A 20018-nucleotide genomic window follows, 5' to 3' on the forward strand; every position below is an offset into this window, starting at 1 on the left:
TCGATGTTTTTTAGATGAAATTGAGAAATAAATAAAAAGAAGGGGTGTGTGGCCCTGTGAAATACTTTCATGATGCAATCTAAACCTAGATGAATGAATGCAATTTTAAAGAAAAATTTTTCTGAAGAACTTTTGAGAAAATTGTTTGAAAAAGAGAGTTTATGTGCCTTATATAACTTTTAATGAAGTAAATTTGCCTCATATCCCTGACTATGGCCACAAATATGGATTGAATATATCTCATTTGATTCTAAAAGGAGAAAAGCGTTTATAAAAGATTGAAATATGCAATGGTTTTTGAAGATAGCCTAAGAGTGTAGGCTAATTGTGGCTTAAAAGAAGATGATAAATCTGGATTTTGTTCGTATTCTGACTATGGCCATAAATATGAACTCAATCGAGTTTACCAACTCCCTAGAAGCTAGTGCACGTGACATTCGTGTAGACCATGGTATGTTTGAATATGCATGAATCATCATTCATCACACATTAACATTATTATAAAATTAAACTATATGCACATGCAAACCCTAATCTAAGAAGAAATTTAAATTCTTATTCCAAATTTATTTACAATTTACATCACTAATTGAATTTAAATAAAAGAAAATAAAAGAAACACAACCTTGAATATTCCTGCAAAACTATAAGACTTGTTAGTGAAGATATGTTGGCTTTTCTGGATTTGTCTAGTAATATCTAGAAATTATTAGATTTATCTGGATATAAGCCTTTTTTCATAATTCTCTGAGATAAACATAATAAAATATGATATAAAATTAAATAAATAATAAATATAAATAACTTTGAAATTTGGAATTTAGGGAAAATTGACAAAAATACCCCTGAGAACAAGACTATGGCCTTGAAATCAGGGTTTTCAGAAAATATTTTGGTAAAATCTTGGATTTAGGGCTCAAATAAAATCAAATAACCATAAAATCGAGTGTGAAGCACTCTTATATGATTAAAAACATAAAAAAAATGCTTAAAACATGAACTTCTATGAAAAAAATTGGAAATATCATAAAAAATTATAATTCTGCCAGTGTTTTGCTCGAATCGGGACTCTACGGGCATCCTGTTTTTGCAATTTGAACAAATAATATATCAAATGAATACAAAAATTAGCCAAAATTGACATGGATAGTTTTGATAACCCTAAAATTAAACTGAAATCAAAAAAATATATTTTTGACATTATCTCAATATAAAATTGCATAAAAATCCTTAAATATGTGATTTTTGCCCGTGGGCATATACCTGTCATAGTGTCAGACCCAAATTAGGGGTCAAATCAATATAAAAATTCATAAAATTTTACATAAAGATACTAGATAAAAAATAAATATTTTTCTTTTTACAGATCAGAAAAATCATCTCCGGTTAGGGAGATATCATTCCGACAATATACGCTAAATTTTAACGAATATAAAACATGTTAAAACAAGTATTTCTGATTTTGGGTACAGGAAAAAGTAGCAAACCACATTAAAAAATTATAAAATTTTAGAAGTGAATATAAGACACAGAGAAAAAGATCTTCCCTTTTACAGATTGTCAATCGAATCTTTGGTTAGGAAGATACGATCAATACAAGTCAACTTAGGGTTTAAACGAGATATAATGAATTCTGCGAAGCCGATTCTATTTTTTGATAGAGGAAAAATAGTAAACAGAAACATAAAAATAAGTAAAAATAATAGCAAATACTAGAAATAAATATGAAACTATTGCAATTTACAGATCATAAATGGGATCTCGGATGACAGAAATAATGCATCTGCAAGTTACTCTTGAATCTCAATAGCGATTTCACGGGTCAGAAATCACGGTTCAACTTTCTATTTTTTTAACAAGGTTTTTGAACCCAAAACTATCTAATTTTTTTACAGGAGTTCACTGACAAATCCTTGAACCTGTCTTAAAAAAACAGATTTTTCTAACAAAGATTCATGCATGAAATAACACGATTTTTACAGCTCTGGGACCAAAACACATGGATATTCAATAAAACACTGAAAAAGCTATGATTTAAACATGAAAAATAACAAAAAAAATAAGGAAATAACACAACGAAATTGAGTTTGATGATGGAATCAATAAAATAACCATTAACATGATACAAAAATAAAAAAAATTTAGGGAACGCATGGTTGGATTTGATTTTCAGATTTGATGTGAATGATTTGAATTATTTGAATGTATTGAAATGTATTGCAATGATTTGAAGGTATTGCAATGTTTGAATGTATTACATGACATTTTTTATTCTTTGATTATGTATCTTCGATATGTATAGAGTTATGATTTTAATGTATTATAACGTGTTTGAATGATTTGAATGTATTGCAATATTTGATGTGAATGATTTGAATGATTTGAATGTATTGAAATGTATTGCAATGATTTGAAGATATTGCAATGATTTGAATGTATTGCATGACATTTTTTATTCTTTAATTATGTATCTTTGATACGTATAGAGTTATGATTTGAATGTACTGTAACATGTTTGAATGTATTGCAATATTTGATGTGAATGATTTGAATTATTTGAATGTATTGAAATGTATTGCAATGATTTGAAGGTATTGCAATGTTTGAATGTATTTCATGATATTTTTTATTTGTTAGAATATGGTTCGTGGAGGTTACAGTGGTCGATCACTCAGTGATAACCAGTCTCAACCTTCATCTTTACGGGCTACTTCGATAGGTATATTATTTAACTAATTGTATACTTGATTAGTTTAAATGCGCGTTGTGTGAATTTCTAACTCATTTTTCTACGGATGATGTTTCGCTTGCACATGACCCACCAACACCAGTTGTTCATACAAGTCACGAGACAACACTGGATGCAAGGTCTTCTCAGTCTGACACAAGAAGACTCATTCAAATAGTGTAGATTGATAATCGATCGTAAGTATTTTATTTCCACTTATCCTATACTTATCTTATAAATATTATATATTAATAGTTAATGTATACCAATTCATGTGCAATGCGAGGTTCGAGCCACAAGAAGTAATACGAGAGATTAGGAATTCACTAGTTCAACATCTACCAGGATTGGTCTCTCAATGGAAAGAGTACCCGAAGGAGGTGTTGGACAGATTGTGGTCCTCATTCATGGTATATAATCATTTCTCATAGTTAATGTGTTTCATATTTAATTTTTTTGTATAGTCATGTTTACTAACTTTTTGAAAATATTTATAGGTTTCGAATCGCTTCGCCGACTACGATGGAGGAGTAGAATACGAAGGTGTGACAGAAGGTGACTGTCAGTCGATTTGCAGACATGCTGCACAATATGAAGACTGCAGCAAGAAAAGTATCTGGCGGGATAGATGATCCACTGTAGTGGAAGGGCCATGGACCTCCTACTATTAGGTCAGATGTTTGAGATGCAATGTACGACAAGTGGGTGGGGCATGAATTTTGAAACCACTCAGTGAAGGCTGCACAAAACTGAACAAAAATGCTCGATGCCCATCTATGTACAGGTGGATCTAGAACTTTTGGGAACCACCTGAAGAAAATGGTAACTCATCAATATATATGTTATCAATTTTATAAGTATTGTTGCATACCTGTTAAATAATTCTTTTATCATTTAACTTCGCAGGAAGTAGAAAAATAAGGCATTGTGCCATACAAATATGTATTTGTTGAAACACATAAACGTAAAACCATGAGAGAGTTCGTATCAGAGAAGGCGAGAATGACAATGGTATGTATTTATTGTATTAATAAACATTATAATATACAAGTTATCATAAATATTGTAATTCTTAATTATTAATTCATACTGTAATCATTACTTTGTAGGAGTCATATGAGCAATAGATGGTAGAGCGATGTAGCGATGAATCCACTCAGCATCCACCTTTTGATCCTGCAGCATAGGTGACTGCAACAGGTGAACCCAAAAAGGGTCGTGTGTTCGGGTTTGGGAGTAATATAAAAACCTCACCAGTCGTTGCATCCTCCAGTCACGACTCACAGAGTTCTCCCACCAGCATCAACTCCAAGCATCCGACTGACCCGCCTAATTCTTGGGATGGTGTACGCCAGCTTGTTAAGGACACAATGCATGACTATTTACATGAATCAATTTTTCGACATTGTCCATAATGAGTTGTGCAACTTTTTTGGGGACAGGAGAACTTTGTTTGCAGGTGCCTCTCAGGTATGAAAGTTTCATGTGATGTATTGCATGTCGTTAGATTTCATGTTACTTTGATTGCCTTAACTTAGGTGCATTGCATATAATTTATTTCATTATATTTTGTTTATCAATACTAACATTTCTTTTCTCTTGTAGGATGCTGGAGATAATCAGTGTAGAGGAGCTGAAGGGGCAGATCGAGACAATGAAGAAGATGACGCACAAAATCTTGGCGATGATTAGATTCATGTGTTGAATTTGTTGTACCTTCTTGTTGTTAAAAAAAAAAACTCTTTGTAAATGTTCACTTGTAAATAATTAGAACTTGGCGAGGATTATAGTGGATCGATAAATTGTTTTAGTTGCTTTTTATATGTATTTTTTGTGTACTTTGTTTTATATACACAAAAAATATAAATTGTACAAGAAATATAAATTGTATCACGAGAATTTTTTCTTGATATTTATGTTTTAAATAATTTTTTTACATTTTTTTTATTATTTACGATGGATATTATTCGTCGCTATTTACTATCGACGTCCAATTTAGCGACGAATTAGGGACGAATATTAATCCATCGCAAAAGTGAATCGGCCAATGTTTTTGCGATGGATTTTAATTTGTCGCTAAGTCCGTCGCTACAATAGCGACGGAAGTAGCGACAAATTTTAATCTGTCGCCAAACCAAAATCTTTGTATATTAACAATGACCTTGCAAAGAATCATGGCATTCTCTAATTTGTCGCAAATTAGCCACAAAATTTGAGACAAATAGCTTCTGTTGCTAATTAGTGACTATAATTTTGTGATGGAAGTTATCCGTCGCTAAGCCGACTCTAATCCGTCGCTAAACTATTTAGTGACAGATTGAGGTAGTCGCTAAACCACAGATTTCTTGTATTGTGATTTTCTGCCAATGAAGTGTTGTCGATCTTCTCATTATCGATGCTTAGCCTTGAAAAAAATTGCCATAATTTTCCCTGGTAGAAGACTACAAAAACCCTAGCTTTGCTTTTATATTATGCTCGTACGAAAATTCAAAAAAGAATTTCGCAAGAAAATAGAATTTTGCAATACAGGTGTGATGAAAATAAGAACTTTTGCAATAACCGACTTTCGCAATATTTTCTTAATTTCGCAATACGTCATATGATACTCTTTCAAAATTTCATAAATTACGGACTTCCACAACACTTGAAGGTATTTTCGCAACGTGCTTTGCGATACTTAGCCGCAATTTTGCAATTATCAGACTTGTAAATTTTATGATTTTCGTAAGTGGTTGCACGATACTCGCTATGAGTTTCGTAATTTTTTTAGAATTTTGCAATCTTTTTTCTAATATCATAACCTCCGATGTGATTTTGTTGACAAGTTTCATGGATATATTAATTTGGTGTCATGGTGTGCAAAAATCAGAAATTCACATATGCAAGTGTTAAAAGCGTTCAAAAAAATTGGGAACCTACGGAATTGTCCATTCGATAGATTAGGTAAATTGTAGGGCATTTTTTAAAATGAGTCATTTTTTTTGTACAATACGATCATTTTCCATATTAATAATCATTTAGAATAATGGGCTATCAAAAGCTTATAACTGATAGTTAAAAGAATAGCAATTTGGTAATAATTTGCTTTTGTAATGCAACAAACATAGTAAAAAACTGATAAAATAATTTATTTCTTACAGAAAAATGATACCTTAACCCAATATTGTGTTTGAAAAATAAGTCCCCAAGGAATCTGCTGCCACATGTATTTTATCAAAAAAAATTTAACGAACTCTCTCCCTCATCCTTTCAGTTAAGTATAAATATACGAAGCAGGTTATATGTTCCCCCCCCTCCCCCCCGAACAGGGCCGGTAGCCCATCTCATGTTCGAGGGTTCCCAAAGAGCACCACGTATTTAAGCCTGTGCATCTCGTATCCCCATGTTTGTCAACATTAATTAGCATTGGAGTTTGATGCGATTGCAAAGACTTAAGTACCCTCTCCTCCATTGGTGCCAAAAAAAATATTGATTCTAGAAAAGGAGTGATTGTAAAGACTTAAGTGCCCCAAAGATGATTATTTAAGACCCAGTCTCTGCACTGCAGGATTATCCGAGAAAGAAATCTTTCCTGGAGGAGGCCATGAACATCAACCCTCTCACACTCTCTCTCTCCCTTCTCTTTTTGCTTCTGTGCACATCCAGTAGAAGATCCTACATTGCTCCATCAAGCACCGACTGACCTGCACATTGACTGTTGTGGAGCCTGATTAAGAGTTTTTACCCTTACAGGAGGAGGGTTTGGGGGCTCCTCCGAGCGTGGGTAGCATCATTCAACTAAATGAGTTGTAAATCCTGATTCAGAGTTTTTACCCTTACAGGAGAGGGGTCTGGGGGCTCCTCCCAGCGTGGGTAGCATCATTCAACTTGAAGAATTATGGAGTCTGATTCAAAGTTTTTGCCCTTATAAGAGAAGGGTTTGGGGTCTCCTCTCAGCGTGGATAGCATCGTTCAACTTGATTAGTTGTGGAGCCTGATTCAGAGTTTTTGCTCTTATAGGAGGAGGGTTTGGGGGCTCCTCCCAGCGTGGATAGCATCGTTCAACTTGATTAGTTGTGGAGCCTGATTTAGAGTTTTTGCCCTTACAGGAGGGGGGTTTGGGGGTTCCTCCCAGTGTGGGTAGCATCGTTCAACTTGATTCATTGTGGAGCCTGATTCAGAGTTTTTACCCTTACAAAAGAGTGGTCCGGGGGCTCCCCCCCGGCACGGGTCCCAGGTGTCGTGGTCAAAAAATGTACACGGTGTCATGGTGAGAAAGGCATATGTTTGTTCCAAGCAAGATTGAAAGAAATCAATGGAAAATCCAACAAGGAGCATGCGAGAATCAAGATGTGGATGTCAAGCGAGAATGGTGTTGTGCAACTCAAATAATACAGAATAATATGGGTCTGATTTTTAGTTAAAATGGAGAATGAAATGACAATAGAAATCACTGAAAATTACAGGAATAAACTAGACTCAATAACGAAGACACCACTTTTTACGAATTTAGAATATGACCTCCGGTTAGGGAGATATAGCCCTGACAAGTTGGTCCTAATTCGGGTAGCGATTTACAACGATTTGCTTACTGAATAACACTACAAATCGCTATAGTGATTTGCAGAAGACACTACAAATCGCTATAGTGATTTTCGAAAGACACTACAAATCGCTATAGTGATTTGAGGAAGACACTACAAATCGCTATAGTGAGATTCAACAATACTATAAATCGTTGTGGGGCTCGTTGAAGACCCAAAAATACTATAAATCACTATAGTGATTTGCGGAAGATACTACAAATCGCTGTTGAAAAGCGGGATAACACTATAAATCATTATACGGCTCGTTGGAGACCCGAAAATACTACAAATCGTTATAGGAAAACTCAATAATACTACAAATTATTGTTGGAAGGCCTCAAAAAAATTTGGTCCGGAGGGCGCTTCCCCCCGAGCCCCCCGCCAGGGGCGGCCCCCCCTGGACACCCGTCCGTTGACCGCGCAGCGGGATCCGTGCCAGGAGGGGAGCCCCCGGACCCCCCTCCTGTAAGGGAAAAAACTCTAAATCAGACTCCACAACACATAAGTTGAATGATGTTACCCACGCTGGGAGGAGCCCCCGAACCCCCTCCTGTAAGGGCAAAAACTATGAATCAGGCTCCACAACTCATCAAGTTGAACGATGCTACAGTCAGTGTGCAGGTCAGTCGGTGTTTAATGAAGCAATGTAGGATCGTCTGTTGGATGTGCACAGAAGTAGAGAGAGAAGGGAGAGAGAGTGAGAGGGTTGATGTTCATGGCCTTCTCCAGGGGGAACTCTTTGCCTCCCTTGATTTCTTCTCTAGAGAGAGAGAAGGTTTTACAATGTTTTACGAAGAAGGAAGAAGAAGAAGATGACGATGAAAAGTTCAAACGGACATTTTTGATGGCTCAGGTTTGTTTCGTCGGATGACCATCGGATCACCGGCTCACCATCGGATCATCGGCTCACCATCATTTCGCCGGATCACCATCGACGAAACGATGAAGGTTCGTTTCGTTGGGTAGACTTTGAAGAGTCAACATCATCCTTGACTTTCTGGATGGATGACATGTTTGTCCTTTTTTTGAACTGTTTGTTTTTTCTTTTTTGAATGAAGGACATTTTTGTCATTTTCTCAAACCATCGCTTTATGAGAAGAATAACAAGAAAGGGTACTTAAGTCTTTGCAACCACACCAGACTCCAATGCTAAGTGATGTCAACATACACGGGAATACGAGCCTCATGTGCTTGTATACGTGGTGCTCATTTAGACCCCCGAACACAGACGTGGGATTCAGTGAATCATCGGAGGCGAACATACACCACCCTCTCATAAATATACCCTTGATTTTATGCAACTGGGAGCATGAGCCCCTAGCTCTCCCCCTCCCTCTCTATTGTTTTTCATGTGCTTGCTCAAGTAACAGTCCATCAAACACCAACATGCACAACACCAAGTTAGTTACTCCCTACCAATGATCCACCATATTTTTACAGGAACACCATCGAAACAGCTGCTGCTAATAGTATCCCCATGAGTGACATTGTGCAGCTGTTGCTGGCTGTGCTAACAATTTGAATTGGGAAGAGGCAGCTATCCTTTGACATGTTATGTGTTGTGATCTTAGCCAACCCCTGGAAATTGCATGCCTCCACATCCTGATCTTGCATCTGAAAATACATGTTGAATGCATATGAGTAGTTGCCGTACATGTCGAGGTTGTTGCAGGATGAACCGTAGCCGAGCGCGGTGCAGTCTCCGTACGTGCAAGCATAATTGACGTTATTTGGGAGATTTTCCAGGTACGTCACTGCGGTGTTGAAGATGCACCATTGCGTGGTCAAGTAGGTTACGTTCTTTGCTGCTACAAGATACTTCTCACTGCCCTGACCAGCGAGATCTACAGGAAACTTTGGCTTCCCATCGTATCTGAAAATTCCCCAGTGGCGCTCAAAGTTGCCAGGAGCTACACTCTTCGCATCCTCATCTATGAGTCCAAAGACATAAGTTTCAATATGGCCAGGATGTAAAGGGGTCCCCTTGTTGCTAGCCAGTTTCTTCAAGAGTCCCTTGTAGAATCTGTGAGCATTAGTTGTGTTAGCATAATTGTTTCCATCTGTTGGCCACCCCACTTCACCAACAATGATTTTCATACCAGTCACTCCTGCCTTCCTTAGACACCAAACAAGGGTGTCAAAGTTGGCATCAAACACATTGGTATATGTGATACCTCTGTCGTTTACGGTGCTAGAACCACCATCAAAGAAGGCAAAATCAAATGGAAAGTGCTCGTTCTGGTAAAGACTCAGGAAAGGATAGATGTTGACAGTGAATGGGGATCCATTGGCATGAAGGAATTTGACAATCTCGATCATGAGGGGTCGGATGTCTGCCCTGAACTCGCCAGAAGATGGGACATTATTACCAGAGGGGGACTCATAGACATCAGAATTTACGGGAATGGTTGCTTTGATCTTGTCACCAAGGCCAGCTTCATCTAGAGCCTTTTGAATGTTCTGCAGTGCGGGAAAAACGTCTTTGCTGAAGTTATCCTCATAACTCTTTAGGAAGGGCTCATTTCCAACTGCAACATACCTGCATAAGAGAGAGAAGCAAAGAACTCAATTCTCAGAAGGTTTCGGAAGCAGGCAAAGATGCTAAAACTTACTGCATCTGGGACCGTTAATGTTACCATAAACACAAGAAATTTGGTGAAAGGGCTATTAGCCTACTAAAGAGGACTCTTATCTTATTAGAATAATTGAAATTCAACAGATGGTAATAAAAGAAAGGAAGCAACCCTGACTTTTTTGGATCTAAATGTCATGCTAAATCAAAACACATGCATTATGCAGTACAAGATCATTTACCAAACAAGTACAGATCATAAACAGATACGAATGAAGGGGTTTGCCTTGCACAATCAGTCCGAATAAGATGAATCCCTAATACTTAACTATTCTTGCCCTTCAGCAAAAGCACCTTTTGCACCCTTCTATAGAATGAATGCAAGTATAAAGGGCAACTACAACATTATCAATTGCATATCATCGTCGCACCATATTTCCTGGTGATAATTCAGTAAAAACCTTCTAAATCCAGAGATGTGAATAATATCCACCTATTGGAGAACTCCATACAGTGTCTAAGTTCGATCTCAATCTTCTGAAGAGCCTGATAAAACCAGACAGAATCATTCCCTAGGGGAAAATAAGGGTCCTACTTCACCCTGAGAGTGCCGTAAACATTTATCTTAAAACCATCTTACGCTTCAAGGAGTCCATTTATTGGGATGGGTCTAATGACTTTCTGTTGGATTCATTAAGTAAGACGGACAATGCATTCCCACGTGCATGCGTGCACTTGCGCGCGTGCACGCACACACACAGCTCTAGAATGTACTTGTTATTATTAACAAGCTCACAATCTTACAAATAATAACAGTACTATATTACATATCTTTTCTGGTTATATACTCTCCAAGAGAATATATGGCGAACATAAATAAACTAAAACAGTAATATATTCAATTTATCGCAGTTCTTAGTTTATTGTAATTTTGCTGCAGACTGACGATAAAAATTGTTATTCCAAAATGCAAACATAATAATATTTCACGAGTTTTTTATTAACAAAATCCTTAAAACATTTCTTTGACAAAAGCAAAATTGTTTAAAATATTCTAATATTCCTTCTATTGGCAATATCTTATTCAGATGTAGGTTTAAAGCCTTGTCAAGAATTTGCCAGAAACATTGACTTAGAAAAGTAAGCCGAAGTTCTAATTAGATCTTATTCATAAAAGCTTATGTTGTAGGGGCAGAGCCGAACCCGGATAGATCCACAAAGAAGAAGAAAGACAAGAAGCTGGAGGAGGAGTACCTTTGGAATCCAATTCGGATCCAAATAGGTTTATTTATTTTTTGCATTTTATTTTGATTTATTTGGATTTTTGGGTTTCTCCGAAATCCGGCTTATGACAAGGTTTTGTTTTTAGTATAAATGCATTATTTTGGAGCTTTGTAATTAGTTTTTTTAGGATGAAATATTTTATACTTTGATTATTCTTCACCTTCCCTTCTCTCCAAACCCTTTTGCTTGGTAGTGTATTTTTTTTAAACTGTCACAATGACACCTCAAATGGGCCCACATCATGAATGACACGCATTCACAATGTCTGACACGTTTTGGCGGGCAACACGCTCCAAAATGTGTCCGACTCTCTCCATGTTGTTTGACAAAAGCTTATAAAATCAAAAACATGTTGTCAGTAGCGGTAGGGCGCAGATCAGGTCAGGCTGAACATGAGCATTTTTGCTAATGCGGACATCGTGGCCGTCTGTTTGCATTTTGGATGAATGCCACGTGGTTTTGTTGACTTTTGAGCTTTTTAAAATGCAAATCGGATGGCCACGATGTCAGCATGAGCAAAAACGCTCATGTTCAGCATGACCTGATCCGCTTCCGTAGCGGTAGCGGCTCTGAATCGTTTGGCCACCGACAATCAAGTGAATCGTTTTGTATCGCCAAAAAATAAAAAAATTATTATGCGTCAATCATAACGTAACGCATGTTAAAATTATTAAAAATAATATTAAAAATCAATTTTAGTATTTTTATATTTATTAAAAAATAGTCGATTCAGGGTGAAGCCTATATTTTCTGCCTATTCAAAACTGTTCTTTAAACTTCTTCTTTTTTGTTATAAAAGGTTTTAACAGGTCAAAAGAGAGAGAGAGCGGGGCTGTCAGATAAGGTGACTTGTCAGTTGTTTCATTAAGTTCATGATCCAATATTTTAGAGAGAGATGGGCTACATATCTTACTTGAAATATTACAAAAATAACCATATAATGAGGCAATGTAAAATATTTCATTAAATGTATTTTATTAACACAAATTTTTTTTTATAAACAGTTAATATAATGCACAAAAAATATTATTAAATTTAAATAAACAGCACAAAATATCTTATATTAATAGAAAATATTTTATGTTAATTATATTATGTTATATATGCATCTATGTGTCAATTTTTAAAATTTTGTCAGTGTCATGTTTACGAGTCACATGCCCGTATCTTTGTGACATAGTTTAGAAACTTACAGATCCAACAAATCAAAATTGCCCTCATTCTAACACCGGATGTTAAGATGCAACCTCTCGAAGCGGATTGTGTCAACTAAGCCGAACTTACAGTTTCATATGTAAATCAGTTCCAACCTATGTCACATGGGTGCGGGTGGGGGGTGCAGCATTTTCAAAAAACTTGGGTGAGTGTGAGGGTGCGGCAAAAATATAAAAAATTATATATAATATATACATAAAGTCCAAAAGTTGAACATAAATGACTTGGGTGCATTGACCGGTGCCGCACTTGCACGTGCATCCATGTCACGTCGCGGTGCGGCACCTAGTTGGTCGAATCCCTGTGACATAGGTTTCAACCAATGAGACCCAGCCATAAGTGTAGGAGCTTAAGAACTCCAGTAGACGGGAGCACGTATCATTTGCATTTTTCACTTCCCCGTACTAGCGATGAATGGGGAAAGCCGGCCAGAACCTCAGGTGCATTGAGCCGGGCAGCAACGAACCTGAACCAAACAAGCTCTTTCTTTATATTCAGATCTGCACATCCACCCCCTTTTGGTGCTCACAATAGGGCCGACAAGTTAAAAACCAAGCTCTAAAGAAGAAGAAAGAGATCAAGAGAACAAGAAATAAAGGCTTAGTATGAGATGCTAAACCTCTCACGCAGTTACCTATTATTAAGCATCATAACCATAATTAAGAGGATTAAAGTTATAACCTTATAGTTTTTATCTTAAGAGCTAGATCACAGGGATACTTCAATTTATGCTCATGTCGTGTCCTCTTGTACATTGTTCATAATAGGAAACTGCACAAAAATGACGTATCTCGTGAATTTTTGGCATGTTCATGCGACATAGATTAGAAGTTACCCACTAACTAACCTCATTATGTGCATAATAACATGAGTAAAACTTCTAAAAATGGAAGGAATCTTAAGTCCAATTAGTTGCATGAAAAAATTGGGTCCATAAAGTCTCGTATACATTACAAATGTCCATATGCATGAAATTGGTCCAACCTGATTGCACCAAAGTAAATCTAAGCCAAAGTCCATACCAATTCAAGAGTAAATCTACCCTTCACTCCCATTGCAATCCGCAAATGCTCGAAAAACCAACACAACAATTCCAACAATATCAGAACCATGCATTTTTATTAATGGGTGTGTGTGTGACAGAGAGAGCCATCAATCTAGCAAAAAGAAAAAAAATGGGGAGAAAGGAAAGCCCCAAAAAAACTCACTTGATGTTGACTCCCCCCTTGTGGGTGTAACTGGTGACGTTCTTCTCCACCCACGCCCTGGCGTTGTCATGGCTCCTCGCGATCCTGGCCAGCTGGTCGTTGGGGATCGCCACGATCGTCTCGATGCCCGACCCTGCGAGCGAGTTCATCGTCCACTGATCGGCGTCGAAGAGCTTCACCTTCGTGATCCCGTTGTCCTTGAGCATCCTCACTACGATGTCGGGGTTGATCGGGTGGCTCGACATGGTGCCCCAGTTGACGCCGACAGCCACGGCGGGACCGGCTGCCACAGCGGGACCGGCCGCGAGGGAGAGGAGGAGGGAGTAGAGGCACACAAGGAGGCCCACGCGGGCCATGGGGTGGGGCGCCGGAGAGGTCCGGAGGCAGAGGGGGGAGGGAGGGGAGGGGTTGATGAAGGCATTCTAGTGGTTGGAATGGCTGAGGAGGGAGAGAGGGTTTGGTGTTTTCCCCGGGAAACAAGGCGGTGAGGTTTTTGACTGGTTCTCTCGGCCTTAAATTGGGGGGAAACTTTGAAACAAACGGGTCCCAGCCAACCACATGTACACGCCCCAAATTTAGTGCTGTCACGTCGTTGGATACCCAGTCCATTATGTTGAGACCAGATCAGGTTTGAGGCACCTCTAACCGATTACTGTAAGGGTGCTTTGAGTACCGTTCATGGACCCATCAAGGCTATTAGTTACCCCCTTCCCGGGGAAGGGGATGTAGATATGTAAATAGCCTAACCCAAAAAGTTCCAAAAAAAAAATTTCAAAAAGTCTTGAAAATATCAAAATAAAAATTACAAAAATTGGAAAAATCCCCAAAAACAAAATTCTTTCCTGCTTTCACTATTCAAAATTCCAAAACAGTTGAAAATTTCAAAAATAAAATTTCAAAATTTTCAAAAATCATTTTTGCAAAATAAGAAAAAGTTATAAAGATCATTGTTTTTCTAAAATGATTTTTGAAAATTTTTGGTCAGCAATTCTATCAAGAAAAAACTATGAATCAAAGGTTACATGAGAATCAAAAGCCTTGAAATCATATTTATTTTCTGACCTCAAAAAGGGGCATTCCTAAACTAGGAGCATGAATGATATTTCATATTTTTTAAAAAAATAATCTCAAATTCTCAATAAATATGTGACATTCTATCATTTCAAGAATAATGATCTTCAAAATCCCATTAATTTTTCTCAAAAATCCTAATGGATGAAAACAATAGGAAAAATAGAACCCGTAGTGTGGCAGAGAATCCAAGTTTATTTGGACCATTTCAAAGTGAGAAATCATGGACTAGTGGGAAACCAAATCAAGTTTCTAAATGTCGGTTTTAGACCACTAAGGGACCATGCTTGTGACTAGATTATATATACCTAAGAAAATAAAAACGAAAAATCTTTTAAAGATAAATGTCTTGAAAGGCATTTGAGTGCGGGGATAAAAAAAAAAGAGACGAGGGAGAAAGTGAGTGCAAACTGAAAAACAAGAAAAATGTATAAAAACAAATGATGTTCGTGCACAAAAAGAAAGAGAAGAAAAGAAAAGCACACAAAATGCACCAATCATTGAAAATGAATGAGAGGTGCACATAGGCCATGGCCCAGCCAGGTAGGTTAAAAAAAATGGCTCTTACGAGGGTAGCGATTGGATTAGTACAAAAGAAAAAATGCACAAAGCATAATAAAGGACCGAAATTCATGAGAGGTACACTTAGGCCTAGCCTTAGCCCAAGTAGGCCTAGGTAAGCATAAAAAAAAATGGGGGGTATTGATTTTTCCCAAAATCTCAAGGTCTTTTATAAAATTAAGTTTTCTGACTTTTTTCAAGAGCTTTCTTTGGGATAAAAACCACTTCTCCCAAGAAACAAGATGTGAAAGAGAAGTAAAAATGATCTACAGTGCGATCATGAAGAACTAAGCCAGGTACGTGCCAAGCAAAAACTTCTCCCATGCTTCTTAAAAAAATTCTCAAGTCTTTCAAAATAGCCCCATGATTTTCCTTCGAATATTTTTATAAAATTTGGCTAAAATCCTCTTCCAAAATCTTCCAAAAAAATTTAAAAGTTCCTTGATGCTTTGGTTTTCAAGAACCCTTCTTAAAAGGTTTTTTTTAACCTTTCACAAAGTCCTTCAAAAATGTTTTAAAAAATCTTGGAGGTTTTTTGTTACCACAAAAAAGTTCGGGTATTCCTTGAACACTTCATCCTTTTATTCACGATTCCAAAGCATGAATAAAAAGGAAAATTATTCAAAATCAAATCATCAAATTCCATAGAAAAACATTAAAATTATCTAAATATATCTCGCAAATTCACAAAAGAAAATTCAAGGATAAATCTCTAAAAGTCAAAAGTTCATAAAATCCTTGAAAACCTTCAAAATTCATCAAGGAAAATTATTTTCTTTGAATAATCGAGTCAAAGTCAAAATCATAAAATGATTCTAAATCATAAAATCCTTGAAAATCTTCATTTTCAAACTTATTTCATCCCATTATGGTTGCAATAAGAACAAAATAAAAAAAAATCACAAAATTTAAATCTTTAAAATCTAGTTTCTTGGAGGGACATAGAAATCCTTACATTTATTCCATCATGGATTTTCCTGAAAGGTAAGCTTCCAAAACCTCCACCTCCAACTCATTCCTTGCTTTCGTCCTATCACAAATATTTTCCAAGAAAGCAAGCAACAAAATTGGGAAACTTATTCAAGAAAAGAGTATATAAAAGCCCCAATTCATTCCTAAAATCATGATAAAAATCATAAAACTTCAAGAACAATCTTTGCAAATCATAAAAAGTCTTGAAAATCCTTAAAGTCATGGTTGAATCTTTAGAAAATTCGCAAGAAGTGCAAGAGAAATTCAAGAAATACATCTTTAAAACCTCGAAAGGTCCCCCTTCCCCGAAGGTACTTGCCTACCTTCTCAAAGTTGTTGGAAAGACATTTGAATCTTTCACCTGTGTTTTCAGAACAAGCGGTCCCATTTTAGACATGTTCATTGTATAGGTTGTCCTTGAGACAAGAACCTCATGTGCTTAGAAGGTATCCACTAAAAGTTGTAAATTCTCAACAAAGGAAAAGAAATCCAAAAACAAAGATGCCCACCAAATTTTCTACAAAATTAAAGTCTCTCTCTTGCTCGTTTTATCTTGAGACCGATGGCACGACGTCAACAAGACCCCATCTCTAGGGGACCCTCGTGTGAAACAAGTCATTTACCTTGTTTTGGCAAAAGCTAACGCAAAAGATTGTTAAATACTAATACAAGATCGGTAGTGCCTTGGCTCAGGATAGTTGTAACCCTCGAGTAAGGAAGCTTTCATACAAAATATCCCACAAATTCCAAAATATTTTTTTGACTTGGATTCTTCTCTCATGGAGAGAATCTCTAGCTTCAACTGGATCAAAATTTTGTTGTGTCAACGTCTTTGTTATCAACCGAGCTTTGTATGCTCAACAAAAAAGAGAGGCATCTGTTATTAGAACTTCTGAGAAATGGTTTGAAAGAAGGCCCGAAAGGTAGATCCAGATTCTCAATGAAAGGGTATTTTAATTTGAGCCCGACGAACTCAAGAGGATCGAACTTGAGATTCTTTGATTGTGGGACCTGTGGTACATGTGTCGGAGATACAGAACCTTGTTGGACACTGTAAGATCCACAAAAAATTCAGTAATTTAGATAAGACTTTCAGTGTTCAATGTGAGGAGATTTCACTTCACTTGTCTAAATGGGTCTATATGTGTGTTGTATTTATGAAAGTACCTAAGTTATAGATTTTTCTTAAGTATTGTGATAATTATTGTTTAGATTGATAACTAAGAATAATAATAAGAAGAAGAAAGTTAATCAATTAGCCATCTAGAGAAAAAAAATACATTTTGCTATGCTAATGGCTAATTACCCTGACAAATAAGTATTAACTAGATGGATTAAGTAAACTATGGTTGATGAAGACACATACTAAGTATTAAATAAATTAAGTAAGCTTGGGTTGGATCAGACCCAATTGGAGTTGGATCCAATTCCAAAAACCCTTCTCCTCACTTTCTGCCACTGCACTTGTGGCGCCCCAAACCCCGACCTTGGAAAAACTTTAGATTTTCTATGATTTTTTTTTGAAAGGTTTTACTGAAAACAACAAAAATAGAGTGTAAAGAAGGTAGCAAGGCCCCAAGTCTGAACGGCCATAGGTAAGTACAACATACATGACTAAGAAGTACAATCACAAGTATAAAGGGGTTTACCACCCGACAGTTTAAAAGTTACAAAATGTGACAATACAACAAGTCTCCAAAAATAGAGAATGTATCCCAACAAAACCCAAAACCAACAGGAGCAAGATCAACAACTAAGTGTGGGTCCCCAAGCCTCCACCGTGTGTCGTCGCATCAGCACCGTACCTATTCATCACCTGCATCCCCATAAAACGGGGTCAGTCCTCTTACGAGGTGGTGAAGAAACAATAACGATATATCTCATGTCTATGAGGAAAAAAAGGAAGCAGTAACATGAAATAACAAGTGTATGTGTCGGTGTCAGGTAAGTGCATATGTGACAAGTGCTAACCAAGTGAAACAGGTAACGAAACTGAAGTAATTGCAGAACAAGTAACTAAGAGCAGTAAAGAAATGTAACAAGAACTAATCATCTAAATAACAAGTAACTAAGAGCAGTAAAGAAATGTAACAAGAACTAATCATCTAAATAACAAGTCACAAAGAGCAGTAAAGGAACATAACTAGAACTGAAACAACAGCTGAACAAATAAAATAACAACTACAATATGTCAGCTATGATTGGTTAGTCTTTAAGTTCTTCTTATTACTCCTTCGGGTACGCGAAGGAACCTCGCATTCTGTGAGACATGCACCCGGCGTATGTTATTCAATTTCTAATGTGATAACCGGGGATGCTACAGACCGAGTAAACCTCATGCGAGCAGCACGCAGCTGGGAGAAACTCTCGCATAGGTAAGGATTGCAATCCATACTACTGCAATAGTGAGGTCCTAAAAAGGAAACCTCGACCTCCCTGACTCTGAGTGACTGGAGGTCAAATGATGCTACAGCTTCTCTCAAAACACATGTCGTAGTAACGACAAGTCACTCAGGGTTGTACCATCCACCCTCTCCAAGGTGAACCGTTTTGTGAATGGGGCGAAGCAGGTTTATCTTTCTTAGGCTCATTATTCAGTCACACCTCCTAACGAGGAGTTTATGCCTCGTGGTCCCCACGGGGTACGCAAACGAGGACATAGCCTGCCCATTCACGTGCTCAGCCTCACACGACTAACAAGAGCACATTGCTCGTGAAAGCGATTTTAACACCATATTATTTCTTTTCAAATTTAGGGTATAGTCACACGTGAGTTCACTCACGACAGAAGGGCCCTTGCCCAGAGACTCCAACCGAGTCTAATACAAATCATGTTTATTCATACCCTATGGTGTTTAAACTTGTGTATCATTCTTTTCATTTCATGAAGTAAGTGCACTTTGTGCACTCATCAATGCCTCAAGCAATGTACCAGTCAAGGTACGCACTACTCAGTACGAGTGTTAGGATGTGCTACGTGCATAGTATAATTAGATACCACATGCTTTTTCGTCAATTGCACAAACATAAAGAACAAAGGCATTATTCAATTGCATATCTGAGAAACAAGATAATGTGCATGTGAGTGTACAATTTTTCAATTTCAAGAGACATGCAAGAGTTCAAGAATGTAGTGATCATTTCAAACACAACCTACTGAGGCAATTGTTGCAAGTTTCTCATCACAAACATAGACAGATCAGAACATCAAAGGTCTTGATTTGGCGCTTACGTAACATGAGACCACTCTTGTGGAGAAGACTCGCGATTTGGTGCACTTATGTGTTGAGATTGAAATATATGATATTCCCATACGTATGGGAATTACATTCGCATTCCAAGGTGGATCGTCGCTCTTGCAGGAGGAAAAGATGGAAATATGCCACGAAAGACAACTGTATGCTTATACCTTTGCTAGGCTACTTGATACAACACACTTATGTGTCACGGGAGGAATCCATGATATTCCCAACTTATGGGAATAACATTAGCATTTCCATGGTTTGGGTGTCGCGCCCGCGGACCCGAAACAAAGATACCGATCAATGTCCATGACTTGAAACCACGTAGGCTCTAAACCGGTGGGGTTAGCAACCGTGCTTACCCTCATACACAACTAGTCAACCGAAACGGAAATCAAGTTAGGTATGTATGTATATATATATATATATATATTTATTTACCCGTATATATATACACACCTATATATATATATATATATATATATATATATATATATATATATATATATATATATATATATACATATACATGCGTGCATTCACATGCCACCCCAATATGTGCATCCCTAGGCATGTGCGTGCAAGCCGATTCACGGCAAC

At 37.1% G+C, this 20018-nt stretch overlaps 1 protein-coding gene across 1 annotated transcript; it reads right to left on the bottom strand.

Moving 5' to 3' along the window:
- Positions 1–268: 268 nt before the first annotated feature.
- Positions 269–13940, bottom strand: LOC149828543 (glucan endo-1,3-beta-glucosidase 8-like). The gene is made up of 4 exons (XM_090017078.1): positions 13573–13940; positions 8732–9832; positions 1981–1984; positions 269–322 (listed from the first exon to the last, which is right to left on the bottom strand). Exons 1-4 carry the CDS (start codon positions 13926–13928, stop codon positions 269–271), a joined length of 1515 nt encoding a protein of 504 aa, XP_089873204.1. The 5' UTR covers positions 13929–13940.
- Between the last annotated feature and the right edge of the window lie 6078 nt (positions 13941–20018).

Source organism: Nuphar pumila, chromosome 9 (genome assembly GCF_984573655.1).
Source record: "Nuphar pumila chromosome 9, dmNupPumi1.hap1.1, whole genome shotgun sequence".
NCBI classification, from domain to species: domain Eukaryota; kingdom Viridiplantae; phylum Streptophyta; class Magnoliopsida; order Nymphaeales; family Nymphaeaceae; genus Nuphar; species Nuphar pumila.